The sequence below is a fragment of the Protomyctophum bolini genome (assembly GCF_963924005.1).
Source record: "Protomyctophum bolini genome assembly, chromosome: 12".
NCBI lineage: Eukaryota > Metazoa > Chordata > Actinopteri > Myctophiformes > Myctophidae > Protomyctophum > Protomyctophum bolini.
This window is the reverse complement of record NC_137873.1, coordinates 43,783,615-43,804,218: the sequence shown is the minus strand read 5'-3', so window position 1 is coordinate 43,804,218 and position 20,604 is coordinate 43,783,615. Positions and strand designations below refer to the sequence as shown.

The 20,604-nt window shown below is 47.2% G+C and overlaps 1 protein-coding gene across 1 annotated transcript; it reads left to right on the top strand.

Moving 5' to 3' along the window:
* Positions 1–993: 993 nt before the first annotated feature.
* LOC308326304 (C2 calcium-dependent domain-containing protein 4C-like) lies at positions 994–19,044 on the top strand (the record flags this gene model as incomplete). Its single annotated transcript, XM_080779110.1, has 5 exons — positions 994–1,336; positions 9,776–10,184; positions 11,976–12,351; positions 16,402–16,638; positions 18,691–19,044. The coding sequence occupies 5 exons, from the start codon at positions 994–996 to the stop codon at positions 19,042–19,044; spliced, it is 1,719 nt and encodes a 572-aa protein (XP_080635236.1).
* Between the last annotated feature and the right edge of the window lie 1,560 nt (positions 19,045–20,604).

Sequence of the window (20,604 nt, the reverse complement as noted above, 5' to 3'; positions counted from 1 at the left end):
GAGCACAGCGGCACACTCCGACACTGTGGGGGCGCCTGGGTTTGAACTGCTGTGGAAACTATGAAACCATCATTTTTATAATTATTTGATTTTGGGTTTGGTTTCACTGTTGAAAATAATACACTGTCGCTCACTGTTAAATTAAGTCGTCTGGCTGCGCGTGTTTCCTTCATGATTCTGTATGGTGTTATTGTGTGTCTACTGTTTGTTCAGGGGTTGATATACAGTATTTATTTGTCTATCCCTTGTATACGGTGGTTGGGGCTGTTATTATTTCACTGGGTCTCTGACTGGCACCCCGGCGCCAGCTCACCCCAACGAACCGCTACACCTCATTTAATAACTGCATCATTATGGCATACTATATTCAGCTCACTTTAACTGGCCTGCAGGGGGTCTTAAGGCATGCATTCCACTGATCTGTTTCTCTCTCCTCTGTCCCTCTGCAAGTTTCTTCCTGACCAGCTGATCAAACATATTATACATGTCGGGGCTATATTAGCATTCTTAAGTAAGGAGTTGCCAGTGATTTCCCGTGTCTGTGTACACCAGCCCATGTAGTATACAGTATAGGTAACTCTGAATGTAAAGGTTTGGGGCAGCTGGCCACCACCACAGTGCTCAGCTTAGCTCAGCTCAGCCATGCAGGCTCCATGTGAGAGCTATAAGGCTATATGCTGTATTTGGTACTCTGTCTCTGAGTCTGAAATAAACCATCTCTGAGGAAAACACCACTGCGTCAATCCGTCTATACCGTGTCACAACTTTCTTCGAGTGCTCTCCCAGTTTTCAGTGCAGTGCCTAAAGTCCTACACTTAATGGCACTGCTGGTTGCAGACGGCACAGGTGGAAGTTCTGACGTGTGCCATGCAGTACAAACTGATCTCCATGCAGTACAAACTGATCTCCATGCAGTACAAACTGATCTCCATGCAGTACAAACTGATCTCCATGCAGTACAAACTGATCTCCATGCAGTAGAAACTGATCTCCATGCAGTACAAACTGATCTCCATGCAGTACAAACTGATCTCCATGCAGTACAAACTGATCTCCATGCAGTACAAACTGATCTCCATGCAGTACAAACTGATCTCCATGCAGTACAAACTGATCTCCATGCAGTACAAACTGATCTCCATGCAGTACAAACTGATCTCCATGCAGTACAAACTGATCTCCATGCAGTACAAACTGATCTCCATGCAGTACAAACTGATCTCCATGCAGTACAAACTGATCTCCATGCAGTACAAACTGATCTCCATGCAGTACAAACTGATCTCCATGCAGTACAAACTGATCTCCATGCAGTACAAACTGATCTCCACAACATGTCTGTTGAATTTAACTTTGCTTTATTCTCTGCAGTCATTTTCCTATACAACATACAGATAAAATAATAAGAAAGAAACGGTAACAAACACAGGGGGGACCAGCCCTCCTGAACACAGTAGAAAGCTGTTAGCCTCTGCCGTCTGCCAACTGGCAACACCTGAGCCTGATCAGGAGCCTGGTGGTTAAATACCTGGGCTGGCCCAGACGCTGACCACCAAGCTGCAGTGACACTGTCAATCAGCAAAACATTAGGCCATAATGGCTCTTACACTATGCATGGTACTATAGGGACTACACTTAATGGCACTGCTGGTTGCAGACGGCACAGGTGGAAGTTCTGACGTGTGCCATGCAGTACAAACTGATCTCCATGCAGTACAAACTGATCTCCATGCAGTACAAACTGATCTCCATGCAGTACAAACTGATCTCCATGCAGTACAAACTGATCTCCATGCAGTACAAACTGATCTCCATGCAGTACAAACTGATCTCCATGCAGTACAAACTGATCTCCATGCAGTACAAACTGATCTCCATGCAGTACAAACTGATCTCCATGTCTGTTGAATTTAACTGTGCTTTATTCTCTGCAGTCATTTTCCTATACAACATACAGATAGAATAATAAGAAAGAAACGGTAACACAAACACAGGGGGGACCAGCCCTCCTGAACACAGTAGAAAACTGTTAGCCTCTGCCGTCTGCCACTGCCAACACCTGTGCCTGATCAGGAGCCTGATGGTTAAATACCTGGGCTGGCCCAGACACTGACCACCAAGCTGCAGTGACACTGTCAATCAGCAACACATTAGGCTCTTACATAATGGCTCTTACACTATGCATGGTACTATAGGGACTATGGAGTGTCCCCAAAATAATATGCCACACTGGCAACCTTGCGGTTCCCATCCTGCCGCTGCGCATGTCTCACAGAGGGGCACCGGTCCACGTACCGGTATTTGAGAAAATATAGAGAATTGGAATTCATCATTGCACTCCAGCAGCGTCCTGTGTTGTTGTTGTTGTTGTCCCTCATGTTCGCCTTAGTCTTCTTGTTTTAAAAGCCCCGTTGTCTCCTCTGTTGGATCATCTGTTTATGAGGCCTGCTGTTTCTGTGTATGCCAGAGATGCTGTTATTAAGGAAGGCCTGTAAGCTGTTTTTTATTAGTGACTGTAAATTCGTGCCTGCAGCAAAATACTACTGCTGACGTTCTGTTCTGTTAACCCATTCTGAACGGGAATCCATTTTGGTGTTATAGCATCATGTTATGCTTTAGCTATTGGAAAATAGCAGATCTACAAGCTCATAGCGCGCCACCGAGTGGCGCGCTACGAGCTTGTAGGTCTGCTATTTTTGAAAAATCGAAGAACGACTGACATTTTTAGAATCTGATCTCAGGTAAGAATGGGTTCATCAGACCAGTGTGTGTCCAGTGGAAACCTCGTATGAATCTGATCTCAGGTCAGAATGGGTTAAATCCCCTGACACTGATGTGTGCCGTACGTGTCGCTGGCTTGAAGCACAGCCATGTGACTGACTCTGTCTATCTGTCTCTTTGACTGGCATGTCTCTCTGAGAGAATAAACCCGACTGAATCCAACTCAAAATGCGTAAAAAAGAAAGAAAGAAAGAAAGAAAGGTCTTCATAGATGTAGCTTGAGTCAAAATTTGTAGGAAAGTTTGTGCATTCCTAGAAAGTACAATTTACTCCAAACGTTAACCGCAGACTATATGGTGCATATTCCATGGGATTTATTATCTGTTGCCAAAGCTGTCATCACCAGTTGGATTATGTTACTGCCGTAACCTGGCAACAATGTGGTGGATCCCCTAGGAGGACATCAAGCCTTGGTTCAGATGGAATATCTGGTTGTAATGTGCTTGCCGTGCCGAAAGTGGTCATGAGGCAGAAGGTCCATTTTCGCATTGCAACTTTTCAGGACTAGAAAGCCTGCAGTTTCTATTATTAGCTTGTATTCCCCATCGATGATGTCACTGGAGGACGGTTTCTGAACTGCCCACAGCCCTCCTATGAGACACAGACCGAGTAGAAAAAAGGTTGAAAAGTGGTGAAGTGGTCCTTTTAACTTTTAAACGTTCTTCTTTTGAAATACTAGAGTGGTGTCCGTTGGGCGCTGGCCTACTTGGAATGATGGAAGTACAGTATGCCCCACCCAGATATTATGTCTGTGTCCGTATCATGCAGAGTTCTTTGTCTGGCATGCCCACACATGACATCTATGCTATTTTGTATTTGTATTTATTTATTCAGCACAGTATAAAACAAACACAGTGAACATATAAATATGAGAAGGGTAAGGTGCTAGGCTGAGGCAAAAAAGCCCAAGGGGCTTATACGAGGCCTCTACCTATATCAATTAAAATGAAACATTGTTTATGGGATATAGAATATCCAGAAAATATTATTGCAGTATATAAAACATAAACAAAACAAAACAAAAACACAACAAGAACATGATTAGAATTTTTGGTTATTTACATGATTAGAGAAAAGAATAGATGATACAAAGAAATATAATTAGGTGATCTGGTCAATTAAGTGGGTCCTAAACTTATGTTTGAATTTTTTTAATTAAGTAGAATTTGATGCGATTGCTTAGGTGTTCCAGCTGGGCCCTGATGGGCCTCTGATGGAGAACTGACACAGAGCAGTACGGTGTATCTGATGGAGAACTGACACAGAGCAGTACGGAACTCTGGGAGATGTAAATGATTTGACTGTCTCGTATTGAAGTGTGATGTCGGAATGATGTCAGAACAGGCCAGCTCCATATATGGGCAGTGGGCCCGGTCCAGAGCTCCATATATGGACACTGGGCAGTGGGCCCTGTCCAGAGCTCCATATATGGACACTGGGCAGTGGGCCCTGTCCAGAGCTCCATATATGGACACTGGGCAGTGGGCCCTGTCCAGAGCTCCATATATGGACACTGGGCAGTGGGCCCGGTCCAGAGCTCGGGCAGAGGAGTTTTTGTGGCGGTTCTGGACAACCGTGGGTCCGGACCGACTCGACAGCGGACACTGCACCACCCCCCCCTGTGGCGGGGTGGAACGCGTGTGTCGAATTTGAAGTCGGTGGGGTGACGTACAGACGTACATACAGTAGACTTGGTGCATTTATAGTTAGAATTACATGCAGGACGTTGCAGTGATCATTAGAATCAGAGCGACAACCCACCTAATCTCCCAGACTCTCTCCACCATGCAGTCAGATTACAGAGTTTGAATGAATGTAGAATTATGTGCGGGATGTCGTTTGCATACAGAGATGTGAGGGGACTTTTATTTGACCAAAATCCTCTTTCACACCCATGCCAGTGTGCCAGTATAATTATACCCTCCCCTGTGACAATGTAGGCAGTGGGCACCTGTAAATATATATACTTCTGCCCCAGACAGTGTAGAAGGTATTCAAAGTATTAGGGCGGCCATATACAATCGATTTCAATGGAGAAGAGGGGTCTTCAACGTTTTTCTTTTTTCAGTCCAAGGGAGATGAAGCAGTAACCTGACGCTGCCAGATCCAAGAAGCTTGCTACACAAATTTGTTTAACAGCTTATTTGGATCTGGGATCTCGGGAGCCAATTCGATGACGGGGCTGTTCCTTTTTTTCAAGATACTTGGTAGATGATTGGATGGGACCGTCTGTCTATCACCGTGTGGGCGTGCAAACACAACCAATCATATTGACGTGTCTGTATAGCTTCACATCCGCTTTTTCACATATCCCGCCCTTAGCTCACGCTGATTGGTTCGGTACGAAGCAGATCTGACTCAGCTCAACTCCGTCAGAGATCCCAGATGAGTGTTGTGTTGGGGAATATGTTTCCCCAATACCGCCCTCATCTGGCAGCGTCAGGTTAATGAAGCAGGGGCCCCCTGTATGAAATTGTGTTGCAGATTAAACATTTTCATTGATCGCTTTGTAGGCTTGTTTGACAGTCCTGTCGATGTGCAGCGTTTTGTTGGATTAATTTTGTATTCCCAGAGAGTTAACTTAAACACTCAACACTTAACTAGTGTCTGCTCTTTTTCTCCCCTACATCAAACCTCTTTGCCGAAGGTTGCCGATCTACAAGCTCACAATAACGCCTGGCGCAGCCCACTTGACAATGTTTTGTGGTTTATATCTGCATGCTATTGTCGGCTAATGTTCCCCTCAGAATAGGGATGCTATAGGGTTGAAGTGGTCAATGTATACAAAATAAATATAATGCTGTACTTTCTCTATACAAAGCTCAGCCCCGTTCCTTGAAGTTGAAATGATTGTGTGTGCAATTTACCATTTATACTTAATACCAGTTCTAGGCAATTTCGTCAACAAAATAGACTAAAATGTTAGGAAGGGAAAAGTGGACAAGAGATTCAGTATAAATAATTGTAGTTGCATGCGGAAAATAGCCGATCTACAAGCTCACAACACGTCGCGCTGCGACCCCTGATTTATCTGAAAATATACCTTATATCGTGTCTTATATATAATGTATCATATTGTATCTTATAGCATAAGCTGACTGTAGGACACACACACACACACCCAAACACGCACGCACACACGCACACACACCCAAACACGCACGCACACACGCATCCTGACGATCTTTACGTCTGTTTTGCTATGGTTGCCACGGTAACTGGCATTGTGGTATTCCACCACAGGTCTTTAACTACACTGGTGTAGTGGTGTCATTTGCATGTCTGTCTGTCTGTCTGTCTGTCTGTCTGTCTGTCATCCGTTCACGTTGCGAAAGCAAAAGTGGAACGAAAAACAATCAAGACAAAAATAATGCTGTACCGTCATGTAAAATTAAATGTGTAACTGTAAACACGTTGCAATTCAGAGAAAACTGTAACCATACAAAACCATGAGAATTGGAACATTCTCTGTCAGAAATAGATCGACATCATATAGGAAAGGTTAGCTTGGGTTAATCTCTCTCTCTCTCTCTCTCTCTCTCTCTCTCAATGTGTTAATGTAAACCTTAGGGTAAAAAAGAAGACCGGAGGGGACAGAGCCCCCACTTTATGGAATTGCTTCTGCGGGGATCCCTCAGGGATCATCCCTGGAACGACATATTTTCAATTGCCAAATACTGATAATTCCCTGGGGGTCCTTGACGTGAAAGAGGTTGAGCACCACTGACATAGAAACATAGGTTTTTCAGGAAACTGTTAGGATTTAGAAGCCTTTTAATTTTAATGTTTTCATGCCTCAGGTTTTGTCTCTTCTGGTAATAGTCCCGTGTCCAGATTATTTGAAATACAGCAAACTAACGATCCAGATGGCAACATTTTATTATATGGAAACTAATAAGATGGTTATAGATTCATTGCCAAAGAAAAAGAAAGAATTGCTTTAATGACTCACGGATTCACATACTGTACATACTGTAGCATGTTCAGTTTGGACATAGGAACTATAAATAGATGTGTGTAGGCCATGACAACAACAATATGCATAAAGCAGTCCTATGATGACAAACAGCACACTTCTGTTCCTCCACATTATCCTTTATTCTTCTGATGTGACGGTATGTATATTTACATACAGCTATATATTTTGGAAAGTAACTATAGAATACATTTTACTCAATTACGGCACTTAAGTACAATATTTAGGTATTTATTTTTTACTTTATTAAAAAGTAAGTATTTACAATTTCCAACACTTTTTGCCTATACATACAGTATACTTCCATGACATCTCAGAGGAAAGTACATTTTGAAAGCTGGACTTTTACTTGTACTGTATGTAACAGAGCATTTCTATATTGCATATTGATGCTTTTACCATTCTGGGCTGCAGGAACCCCTTTTGGTGTTTCAAGCATTATGATATACTGTACTTTAGCTATTGAAAAAAGCAGATCTACAAGCTCGTAGTGCGGCACTCGGTGCCGCGCTATGAACTTGTAGATCTGCTATTTTTCAAAAATTGTGAAAATGTGGCAAAAATCTTTGAATATATAGGCATATAGGGAGACATATAGGCTATAGTAGCAAACCCCCGCATCTGAAAATGTTGTGCAATGCGTGCAGGGATTGGAGTTGTTAAAATCTTTTTTTTAAAGCAAATTATGTTTTCTATTCTATTCTATTATTGGTTTCCCCTTCCTTTTCTTTCTTTATTTTGCAGATCTATTTAACATTAATTGTAACCAAGGATGCGCAGTATAGCCTAGAATCTGATGGCCTGGTCACGTGGTTATATAGGGGCCAACTTCTCTTGGTAGGGCAGAATATAGCAGCTCTTGAGAGTATAGGATTCTAGTAGCGACGTAAAGTATAGTCTCACTAATGTCGATCTGAATCTGCCTATATCCTGATTTAGGCCCACGGTCGTTATACATAGTCTTGGTGACATCGCTGTGACGTCACTGCGGTGACGTCTTGCTAGAGTTGTTACCCGTATCCGTGGGAACAACTCTCATCTCTCATCTCAACTCTCATTGTGGGCTTGTAGATCGGCTATTTTAACTGCATGTTGATAGACCCTCCCTATATGCACACTTTTTTTAGCTGAGGACCCCCCCTGAGGACCCCCTGCATGGAACCCCGACATGCAGGGGGTCCCCAGACCCCACTTTAAAGAGAACCTTTCTGTTCCGAGTCACTGAGGCGAGGAATGAAAAGAAAAACACCCAATTAACGAACACTTCACAGGCGGAGCTGTTTTAACGCTTGACACGAGCGCGCGTGTGTGTGTGTGTGTGTGTGTGTGTGTGACTGTGTGACTGTGTGTGTGTGTGTGTGTGTGTGTGTGTGTGTGTGTGTGTGTGTGTGTGTGTGTGTGTGTGTGAACTGTTGCGCCTGCATGTGCATGCATATACGCAGCGCGTGCAGGCTGTTCCAACACGCTCACATCTCTCCCTTCCTTTGGCTTCGTTAGAAGACACAGTAATCTCACATTGACGTTAAACCAACCGAGAGACGTCGACAGAGAGCCGAGTGGTCGCGTGCACGACAGTTTGAGGAGGGGGGGACTCGGGAGCAACGCACGCACGCACGCGCTCGTAAAGCGGTTTGGCACGCGACCACTCGGCTCTGTATAGTCGGTGCAGCCGCATTTTACGCGCGGGATTGATTGGAGAGATTGCTTGGAGCGGAGGAACGCCGCGCGGTGCCGTGCCCGGGGCGCATTGACTGGAAGCCCCGCAGCAGCGCTGTTGACCCAACAGGTAGGTTGACGTTCAGATAAAGTTGAACACGCGTGTCTTGTAATTTAGGACGTTTATTTACAATGACACACGTTTGTGTTGGAGTCCACATTTCCGTGCGTTCTCTGTTACTTTATTTGCAAACATGGTTTTAAATAGCCTAATTGACATTTCCCTATCGCTTATGAGTTCGCTAAATGTTATATCAAATATGTCCTTTTCCAGTGCACAGACAGGCTTATAGCCTATATAGGCTATTTTTTCGCATCTTAATTAAAGTTGTGTGAGACATTTGGATGGTGGAGATCTTATACGTGCCTTAATTGGCTTCACCGTCAAGTGGTGTTTGTGCCTCTCATTAATTCCATTGAATCAGACTGTTACATTTGTTCTGCGCGTGGCTTTAATGACAGGCCGTTAATTAAACAGGGAGCACTGAAAAATAACGCAAAAAAAATGCCTTTATTTATCAGTGTGTTTTTTTGTAAGATATAAGCCAGTGCCAGTGGTTCCCAAAGTGCGGTCCGGGGACCCCCAGGGCCGCGGGTACCGGTTCCAGGGGGTCCCCATGCTAAATGATATATAGTTCTAGGAACCAAATGGACCCTTATGGGTCTGTAACACTCAGAGTGTTACTGTACACTCTCAGAGTTAGATTAACACTCTCAGAGTTAGATTAACATTGATTTTACAATAATAAATTGGGGGTCCCAGAGATTATAATGTCATTAAATATGAGCATCCGTACTAGACTAATGTCAAACTGGGGGTCCTTGAAATGAAACGGGTTGAGAATCACTGCTAGAGCCGTAAAACTCTTCTCTCATGGGGGTCCTTAATTGGCATATTATGTTTTTCAAATGGGGGTCCGCGGGGCTGATTAGTGTCAATGTGGGGGTCCTTGACGTGATAAAGTTTAGGAACCTGCACTGAATTATATTAAAGCAAAACCTCCTTCTGCTCATCATTAGCGTTCCATATACGCTGTTGGACAGATGTTCTCAGCGTGGGGTCTGCAGGGACCCCCGCAGGGGGTCCTCCAGGGGGTTCCATGATGCAGGATGAAACCAAATGGGGGGTTCCATGATGCCCTTTGGCTATTCTGAGTGGCCAAAGAGCATTGACCACGCCTCCAGGTCTTTAGTTTACTCAAGTTAGGGAATAAGACCTGGTACTTAAGACACGCAAAATACAGCCCTATAGATGTGCACTTTACTTCAGTAAACCATGCTCTGCTCTCCCCGCCCCTGAAGGCTCCATGTGGCTGCTGGACAAACTGCGAGGCTCCGTGGAGCGCTGCGGGTCCAAGAAGACCCAGAGCTCCGCCTCCTCCTCCTCCTCCTCCAATCAGGAGCCGGAGCTGCAGCAGGGCGTTCCCGTCTTCGTCTACGCCAACGTCCTGACGCCGGCCAAGATCCCCGACTTCTTCATCCCCCCGAAGCATCCCGCCGGCCTCGAAGCGGAGCCCGACCCGCTCCTCCTGCTGACCCCGGAGCCCCAGCGGCGTGGGGGCCTCGTGGGGCCCTCGCGGTCGGACCACGAGGCCCTCTGCAGCCGCGGCCACAAGGGGGCGCCGAGGAGCCCCCTCAAGAGCCCCCTCTTCAGCCGCAGCCTGGTGAGGTCGGCCAACCGACACATCATCCAGATAGAGAGCGTGGACAAGTAAGTATAAAGGAATTTATTCAACCCATTCTGACCTGAGATCAGATTCATATACGAGGTTTCCACTGTGGACACACACTGGTCTGATTAACCCATTCTGACCTGAGATCAGATTCATACGAGGTTTTCCACTGGACACACACACTGGTCTGATTAACCCATTCTGACCTGAGATCAGATTCTAAAAATGTCACAGTCGTTTTTTCGATTTTTCAAAAATAGCAGACCTACAAGCTCGTAGCGCGCCACTCGGTGGCGCGCTATGAGCTTGTAGATCTGCTATTTTTCAATAGCTGAAGCATAACATGATGCTAAGTATAAGGAATTTATTTAAGCAATATTACACGAGAGGGTGTGCGTTACTGTCACTATAACGGCACGCCTGTGTTTTGCTGCGAGAAGGAGCTGAAGGTGGTGAGTTCTCTAAGCAGTGCAGACAGTTTCTATAATCTATATCAGTGGTTCATAAACTATTTCATGTCAAGGAGCCCCATGAGAGAAACAAATATTTGAGTTTAAAGAATATATATATTCAAAGATTTGAGCCACAATTTCACGATTGAAATAAAATAGCAGACCTACAAGCTCGTATAGCAGCTAAAGTTTAAAAAGATGGTTAAGTGGTTATAAGCTATAAGGTGACACGGATGCGGCCTCAGGTCTAAATGGGTCCAGGCATCACAATAAATTGCATGACGATGAGTCAATAACATAACAAAATTCAACTTTTTCAATTTATTTTGTGTGTTTTTGGGGCTCCCATTATGTGTTTTCCATCCCCACAAATGAGCAATTTTGAACAATCAGGCTTTCATGTCATATCATTATAGGTGCTTTAATGGAAATTGCTCTCAGGAACAGCTCAACTGACTTTGTCCTCATCGTGATGTCCTCAGTGTCACCCTACTTTGTATAATTCCTCCTCTTCTTCAGTCTTCAGTTCCAAATTTGCATTTCCACTTTGTTTACAATGTCCGCCATTGTTGATTTTCCAAGCTGGCATGTAATGGAAACAAGCCTGGTTTTATCTAGCATCAGTATTATAATGACTCAAATACTAAATAATCTGCAGCAACTTAGAAATAAGTTTGAGGGACATAGAAAAGATGATATTAAATATTAAAAACACTTTTAAAATGCATGTTATTTGCTGCTATTTATATTCTGCTTTAACCCATTTAGACCTGAGGTCTATACAAATCTTGACAGTTTTCTGGAAAACCTATGTTTCTATATTAGTGGTTCTCAAATGATTTCATGTCAAGGACCCCATAGATTTTATTAAATTGGCTGCCGAACCCCATCTAAAAATATGTTGTTCCAGGGAAAAAATAATAGCAGACAAAAACAATAGCAGACCTACACAGTGCCGCGCTACGAGCTTGAGTGCCGCGCTACGAGCTTGTAGATCTGCTATTTTTAAGTGGTGCAACCACTTCTACAACCAGCTCGCAATGTCCATGTACCTGTTTGTGTACGTGTGTACGTCAATGAGCACGAGTATGTTACTTATTTATACCAGTAGGGGGCGCCAGAAACAGAGAGAGGGGTAGTGCTGTGTCTCTAATGAGAGAGAGAGAGAGAGAGAGAGAGGGGAGTTGCACCACTTGGTTCACACAGGTGTGATTTTTCAATATCTAAAGCATAGCATAATGCTCGGAACACCAAACGGGGTTTCCCGGGCCAGGATGGGTGTTAAACTGTGGCGAGTGGACCAGGATGGGTGTTAAACTGTGGCGAGTGGACCAGGATGGGTGTTAAACTGTGGCGAGTGGTTGTTTTATCCAACAGCCCCGCGGACCCCCCGGACACCCCCAACACCAACGCCGACCCGCTGTCCCAGACGGCCATGTCTCTGCCCTACGTCCCCAAGGCCCAGACGTCCTACGGGTTCTCCACGCTGGTGGAGTCGCCCCACACCCGCCGCAAGGAGAGCCTGTTCCACAGCGACCCGGGCGCCAGCCCGCTCACCTCGCCCAACGCCCAGAGGCGTGGCCCCACTGCGGGGGGCGGGGCCACCCTGGCGCCCGCCGACAGCCCCTACCGCTACTTCAGCGGCGGCGAGAGCGACACCTGCTCGTCGGGCGAGTCGTCGCCCTTCACCTCCCCGCTGCTGTCCCGCTCCGCCTCCATCCTCCGCTCCATCAGCCAGGAGACGCAGGCTAAGGTGAGCCCGCCGCGACCCCCCTGACCTCAGCATGACCCCCCCTGACCTCAGCATGACCCCCCCGGACCTCAGCATGACCCCCCTGTCTGACCTGTCCATGACCTCCTGACCTGTCCATGACCCCCCTGACCTGTCCATGACCCCCCTGTCCTGTCCATGACCCCCCCTGACCTGTCCATGACCCCCCTGTCCTGTCCATGACCCCCCCCCCGTTTCAACAATACCAATCCTTTTAACAACATATTAATCTGAGGGTCCTTCACATGAACCATTGGTCAAGTCAACCACATCTCCCCTGCAAGTTACTTATAATGAAAACAAGCCCAAGCAAGTCACTTGTAATTATAGACAGACATGGTAGCATGACTTCCAGCGCGACACAACAGATACTTCTAATTCCTGCCTTTATACAGCCTCGTATAATTATTACATATTGACTACAACAGCCAACAAGAATAATGCACACTACACTCCGAATCAAAGCCTGACCACTGTGATTATAAAAGAAACAACCTGAACCTGGATTCCTTGAGAACAGCAGAGCTGGTTTGTGGTTTCCTTGATTAATCCCGAGGACCCGACGTGAGTGACATCTACTTGCTTCCTGTCTAACGATAAACAATCTAATGGACGTCTGCTCTGCTGTGAACTGGTAATGTGTGGAGTGTGGTGTGTTAATGTGTGAAATGACTGTTTGAAAAGCTGTCACACAGTAGAGGCACAGAGCAGCAAACTGCAGGCGCCATGTTCAGTTCACACGTGTGCATGTGACAGCTCCGCCCACAAAGGTTGTGGTATTTAGAAAAACATGACGAGGGGGAGGTGCGTGGGTGGGTGCGTCCCGTGCGATATAGATATACGTCACACTATCAGTGTTTATTTCATTGGCCCGTTTGACTGTCAAGGGTTCAGCCTCCAGGAAGACATTCTAAATACAAAGTAAATACACCATTGCACATAAAACGACTCCAGGGTGTCTAATTGGATTTAGATTTAATTTAATTGAAAAACTGGTAAAATGCAACAACTGTGGCACTCTTTAATTAAGGCCTTTTTAATTAAATCCCGAGGGTCACTGGAAAATGTAATATATAATATTGCGCGTCATAACACAACCCACATACACACACACTCACACCAGGGGGGCAGTGGAGCCAATAGCCAAAATGTTTATAAACAAATCACAAATGTTTATAAACAAATCACAAATGTTTATAAACAAATCACAAATGTTAATAAACAAATCACAAATGTTTATAAACAAATACCAAAATGTTTATAAACAAATCCCATGAGACTTGGTCCTACCCCCCCGACCATGAGACTTACTACAGGCCAACTGGTAGTGGTCCTACCCCCCCCATGAGACTTACAAATCCCAAATGTTTATAAACAAATCCCAAATGTTTGTAAACAAATCCCAAATGTTTATAAACAAATCCCAAAATGTTTATAAACAAATCACAAATGTTTATAAACAAATCACAAATGTTTATAAACAAATCACAAATGTTTATAAACAAATACCAAAATGTTTATAAACAAATCCCATGAGACTTGGTCCTACCCCCCCGACCATGAGACTTACTACAGGCCAACTGGTAGTGGTCCTACCCCCCCGACCATGAGACGTACTACAGGTCAACTGGTAGTGGTCCTACCCGACAGTGGTGATCAATATTTCATGTCAAGAACCCCAGAAATGATTATGTAATTGGCTGCTGCTGAAAATATGTTATTCCAGGAACGCAACGCGATAATAAGGTTCACCTTATATGGCAATGACGGAAGGCTGGATAGACGGAACGTTTGACATGTAAAAAAATAAATATAGAGGAGACTCACTCTTGTTCTCTGGTGCTAACATTTGATTATTCCATATTCCATAGTTTGAATGTCCTCATAGCAGGCGATATAAACAAATTGCAAAGTGTAAAATGAGCTCCTGTATTTTAGCTTGACTCTGTGTGTGTGTGTGTGTGTGTGTGTGTGCGCGCTCGCGCGTGCGTGCGTGCGTGCGTGCATAACCTCACCTCATATTAGTCTTAACCGCGGCCACGTAAGTCAGTTTCATGATGTTTTGGGTTCCGTGGCAGTAATGTCACGTTTCCTGATCACAGACAGGTCACATGCTGCTCCAGGTTAGCCTGCTGGCTCAACTGCATTGGAGTGATATAAGTAACCATGGTGATTATTATTATTATTATTGGAGTGATATAAGTAACCATGGTGATTATTATTATTATTATTGGAGTGATATAAGTAACCATGGTGATTATTATTATTATTATTGGAGTGATATAAGTAACCATGGTGATTATTATTATTATTGGAGTGATATAAGTAACCATGGTGATTATTATTATTATTATTGGAGTGATATAAGTAACCATGGTGATTATTATTATTATTATTGGAGTGATATAAGTAACCATGGTGATTATTATTATTATTATTGGAGTGATATAAGTAACCATGGTGATTATTATTATTATTATTGGAGTGATATAAGTAACCATGGTGATTATTATTATTATTATTGGAGTGATATAAGTAACCATGGTGATTATTATTATTATTATTGGAGTGATATAAGTAACCATGGTGATTATTATTATTATTATTGGAGTGATATAAGTAACCATGGTGATTATTATTATTATTATTGGAGTGATATAAGTAACCATGGTGATTATTATTATTATTATTGGAGTGATATAAGTAACCATGGTGATTATTATTATTATTATTGGAGTGATATAAGTAACCATGGTGATTATCGCTTCATCACATTCGAAGCGGGTGACAGACGAATTATTACAAATGCCATTTAACCCATTTTGGGCGGGAACCCCTTTTGGTGTTTGAAGCATCATGTTATACTTTAGCTGTTGAAAAATAGCAGATCTACAAGTTCATATATACGCGGGTCTGCTATTTTAGAAAAAATCGTGAAAATGTGCCTGAAATCTTTGAATATATATTATTACAGAGTTTCAGTTTTAAACTCAAATCTTTGCTTCTGGGGGGGGGGGGGGGGGGGGGGGGGGGTCCCTGGAACAACATATTTTCAGATGGGGGTCCCTGGAACAACATATTTTCAGATGGGGGGTCGGTGGCCAATTACATATAATTTTCACACTGGTAAAAGTCACACTGGAATGATAAATGCCGACAATGGCCCATGGCAAAACATGACTGAATGACTGACTGACTGACTGACTGACTGACTGACTGACTGACTGATTGATGTGTTTAGCTGCATGTGGTGGTTTTTCAAGGTAATATGTTCTGTGCCAGATGTGTATTGATATAATTTCATCCGGTATTCATATATGCCCCTCGGCCCACCAGGTGCCCCGTGCCACAAGCGCTCCCTCACCCTAACCCCTCCCGCCCACCAGGTGCCCCGTGCCACAAGCGCTCCCTAACCCTAACCCCTCCCACCCCACCAGGTGTTCCGTGCCAAGCGCTCCCTAACCCTAACCCCTCCCCGCCCACCAGGTGACCCGTGCCACAAGCGCTCCCTAACCCTAACCCCTCCCGCCCACCAGGTGCCCCGTGCCAAGCGCTCCCTAACCCTAACCCCTCCCGACCCACCAGGTGTTCCGTGCCAAGCGCTCCCTAACCCTAACCCCTCCCGACCCACCAGGTGTTCCGTGCCAAGCGCTCCCTAACCCTAACCCCTCCCGACCCACCAGGTGTTCCGTGCCAAGCGCTCCCTAACCCTAACCCCTCCCGCCCCACCAGGTGTTCCGTGCCAAGCGCTCCCTAACCCTAACCCCTCCCCGCCCACCAGGTGACCCGTGCCACAAGCGCTCCCTAACCCTAACCCCTCCCCCCACCAGGTGTTCCGTGCCAAGCGCTCCCTAACCCTAACCCCTCCCGCCCACCAGGTGCCCCGTGCCACAAGCGCTCCCTAACCCTAACCCCTCCCCGCCCACCAGCTGCCCTGTGCCACAAGCGCTCCCTAACCCTAACCCCTCCCGGCCCACCAGGTGTTCCGTGCCAAGCGCTCCCTAACCCTAACCCCTCCCCTCGGCCCACCAGGTGTTCCGTGCCAAGCGCTCCCTGGCGCGCCACAGCTCTCTCTCCACAGACGAGACGTGCAGCTCGGCCGACAACAGCCCCAACGAGCAGCGGCGGCGGCTGCGCTGCTCCCCCTCCCTCAGCCCCTTCCGCGGCAGAAAGGGCGGAGCCAGCAGCCCCGGCGGCGGCGGCAGGGGCGTGGCCACGGGGGGGTCCTCGGACCTGCTGCAGCGAGCGCACACCGTCAACCTCCGCAAGGTAGGGACGACGGGACCGTATTATATGTTACGATTATCCATCCATCTTCAACCGCTTATCCGTAGTCGGGTCGCGGGGGCAGCGTGCTCCAGACTTCCCTCTCATTAGTGAGGGGGATCCCGAGACGTTCCAAGGCCAGTGAGTCGATGTGTTTCCTCCAACCTTGGTCTGCCCCGGGGTCTCCTCCCAGTGGGACGTGGTCCTTGGTCTGCCCCCGGCGGTCTCCTCCCAGTGGGACGTGGTCCTTGGTCTGCCCCCGGGGGTCTCCTCCCAGTGGGACGTGGTCCTTGGTCTGCCCCGGGGTCTCCTCCCAGTGGGACGTGGTCCTTGGTCTGCCCCGGGGGTCTCCTCCCAGTGGGACGTGGTCCTTGGTCTGCCCCGGGGTCTCCTCCCAGTGGGACGTGGTCCTTGGTCTGCCCCGGGGTCTCCTCCCAGTGGGACGTGGTCCTTGGTCTGCCCCGGGGTCTCCTCCCAGTGGGACGTGGTCCTTGGTCTGCCCCCGGGGGTCTCCTCCCAGTGGGACGTGGTCCTTGGTCTGCCCCCGGGGGTCTCCTCCCAGTGGGACGTGGTCCTTGGTCTGCCCCCGGGGGTCTCCTCCCAGTGGGACGTGGTCCTTGGTCTGCCCCCGGGGGTCTCCTCCCAGTGGGACGTGGTCCTTGGTCTGCCCCCGGGGGTCTCCTCCCAGTGGGACGTGGTCCTTGGTCTGCCCGGGGGTCTCCTCCCAGTGGGACGTGGTCCTTGGTCTGCCCCCCGGGGGTCTCCTCCCAGTGGGACGTGGTCCTTGGCCTGCCCCGGGGGTCTCCTCCCAGTGGGACGTGATCCTTGGTCTGCCCGGGGGTCTCCTCCCAGTGGGACGTGGTCCTTGGTCTGCCCCGGGGTCTCCTCCCAGTGGGACGTGGTCCTTGGTCTGCCCCGGGGTCTCCTCCCAGTGGGACGTGGTCCTTGGTCTGCCCGGGGGTCTCCTCCCAGTGGGACGTGGTCCTTGGTCTGCCCCGGGGTCTCCTCCCAGTGGGACGTGGTCCTTGGTCTGCCCCGGGGGTCTCCTCCCAGTGGGACGTGGTCCTTGGTCTGCCCGGGGGTCTCCTCCCAGTGGGACGTGGTCCTTGGTCTGCCCGGGGGTCTCCTCCCAGTGGGACGTGGTCCTTGGTCTGCCCGGGGGTCTCCTCCCAGTGGGACGTGGTCCTTGGTCTGCCCCGGGGGTCTCCTCCCAGTGGGACGTGGTCCTTGGTCTGCCCGGGGGTCTCCTCCCAGTGGGACGTGGTCCTTGGTCTGCCCGGGGGTCTCCTCCCAGTGGGACGTGGTCCTTGGTCTGCCCGGGGGTCTCCTCCCAGTGGGACGTGGTCCTTGGTCTGCCCGGGGGTCTCCTCCCAGTGGGACGTGGTCCTTGGTCTGCCCCGGGGGTCTCCTCCCAGTGGGACGTGATCCTTGGTCTCCTCCCAGTGGGACGTGCCTCAAGGACTTTTTGTCAACCACTTCAACCTCCAGCATCGCTATTCTGGGGGGAACATTCTCCAAAATTTGAGTGATAGAGTGAAATAAGAGTGTACCAAATGTACACATACCTGTACTTTACTTTTATATGTTTCATTTCAGGGACCCCCCAGTTTGACATGCATTAGGCTATACGGACCCCCATTCAATGCCATGTCTATCTCTGGGACCCACAATTTATATTGTAAAATCAATGTTATTTAACTCTGAGAGTGTACATTTGTACACTCTCAGAGTTACAGACCCATAAGGGTCCATTTGGTTCCAAACTATCATTTAGCTATGGGGACCCCCTGGAACTCCCTCAAGGACCCCTGGGGGTCCCCCGGACCCCATTCTGGGACCCACTGATATAGAGGGTTTAAAATAAATGGTACTGAATTTGCAGCTCATCAAAAGCAAATTCCTATAGTTTACGACGGAGGAGAATCCCACAATAAATTAAAATCTCCACGATACGATTATTATTATTATTATTATTATTATTATTATTATTATTTTTTTAATCACGATAATAACGATCATCGTCCCTGCATATATTATCCCGTATATAACCCGTAGGGTGGCCGCGGCACGCTGAGGCTGAGCACCCACTACGACGCGGAGGCCTCGCGGCTGCGCGTGCGCGTGCTGGCCGCGCAGGACCTGTACGACCGCGCCGCCGACCTCAAGAGCATCAACTGCTGCGTGGCGCTCTACCTCAACCCGGGCAAGACGCAGCGGCAGCGCAGCACCATCATCAAGAACAGCCGCCACCCCGTCTTCAACGAGGACTTCTTCTTCGACGCGGTGCCCCGCGCCGCGCTGCGCGACCTGGCGCTCAAGATGAAGGTTCTGAACAAAGGCACGTCCCTGAAGAGGGACGTGTTGCTGGGGGAGCGGGAGGTGCTGCTCAGTGAGCTGCTGTTGGGCTGAGAGGAGGACGCGGTGAGGAAGAGAGGGTGCACTGCACTTAACCCATTCTGACCTGAGATCAGATTCATACGAGGTTTCCACTGGACACACATTGGTCTGATTAACCCATTCTGACCTGAGATCAGATTTTAAAAAATGTCAAGTCGTTCTTCGATTTTTCAAAAATAGCAGACCTACAAGCTCATAGCGCGCGACTCGGTGGCGCGCTATGAGCTTGTAGATCTGCTATTTTTCAATAGCTAAAGCATAACATGATGCTATAACACCAAAATGGGTTCCCGTTCAGAATGGGTTAACTATAGACATGTTTACCACTAGGGTTGTCCCGATCGGATCGGTGTGATCGGAAATCGTATAGGCCGATCATCACGTAATTTCCAAATGATCGGAATCAGATCGGGAGCCAAAAAAATCTGATCGGGGACATCATCGGTATCAATTTTTATAGCCACATCATGATATTAGACTGGAAATTGTCTGTGATTTTTGGGATATTGTATATTTGTGATATTATGGCATAAACATGTTCGTGTCGGTATCGATGCTCAAAATCAAATGATCGGAATCGGATCGGGAGCAGGGGGCAAAGGAACGTGATCGGGACATCCCTAGTTACCCCCATACACTATTACTATAGACCATACATGGGCAACTGGCCACATGCGGCCCCGGCCTTCACTGAATGCAGCCCGCAGGTTAATATCACAGTAGCCACAGAGATGCACCCATATGGAGATTCTGGTAACCAGAAGAGTCAGCGCATGCATGGGCACTGAGGAAGAGTGTGTAGTGTACCTCCGTGTTAAATTGGCAAATGTTTTCCAAAGGATGACTTACCTTCATCTTCATATAATTGGTCTTCACTAATGCTCATCATGATAATATGGTATACCTTTTTGTCTACTCACTCTGTGTCTCAGAGGAGGGCTGTGGACAGTTCAGAAACCTGTCTACTCACTCTGTGTCTCAGAGGAGGGCTGTGGACAGTTCAGAAACCTGTCTACTCACTCTGTGTCTCAGAGGAGGGCTGTGGACAGTTCAGAAACCTGTCTACTCACTCTGTGTCTCAGAGGAGGGCTGTGGACAGTTCAGAAACCTGTCTACTCACTGTGTGTCTCAGAGGAGAGCTGTGGACAGTTCAGAAACCCGTCTACTCACTCTGTGTCTCAGAGGAGGGCTGTGGACAGTTCAGAAACCTGTCTACTCACTCTGTGTCTCAGAGGAGGGCTGTGGACAGTTCAGAAACCTGTCTACTTTTTTTTAGAAATACACATGTGGAATTTCTAGTCGATGCCAATTGAATTGATCACATCATTGCTGTTTTGATCGATAACCAATATGTACTGATGTCCGGATATTATCTGTAACAAAAACATTTTGTCCATTCTGAACACAAAAAAAACAGGGATGTGCCATGTTGAAATTGTGGCCAATTCACAAACCGAAACAATTTAGTGAAAATGTACTGTACTAGTATTTTTATTTAACATTTTTCCAACTCGCTGACCCTTTTGAAATTCCACAGCAAACAGTGATTGAATCTGCAGCCTGCATCATCAC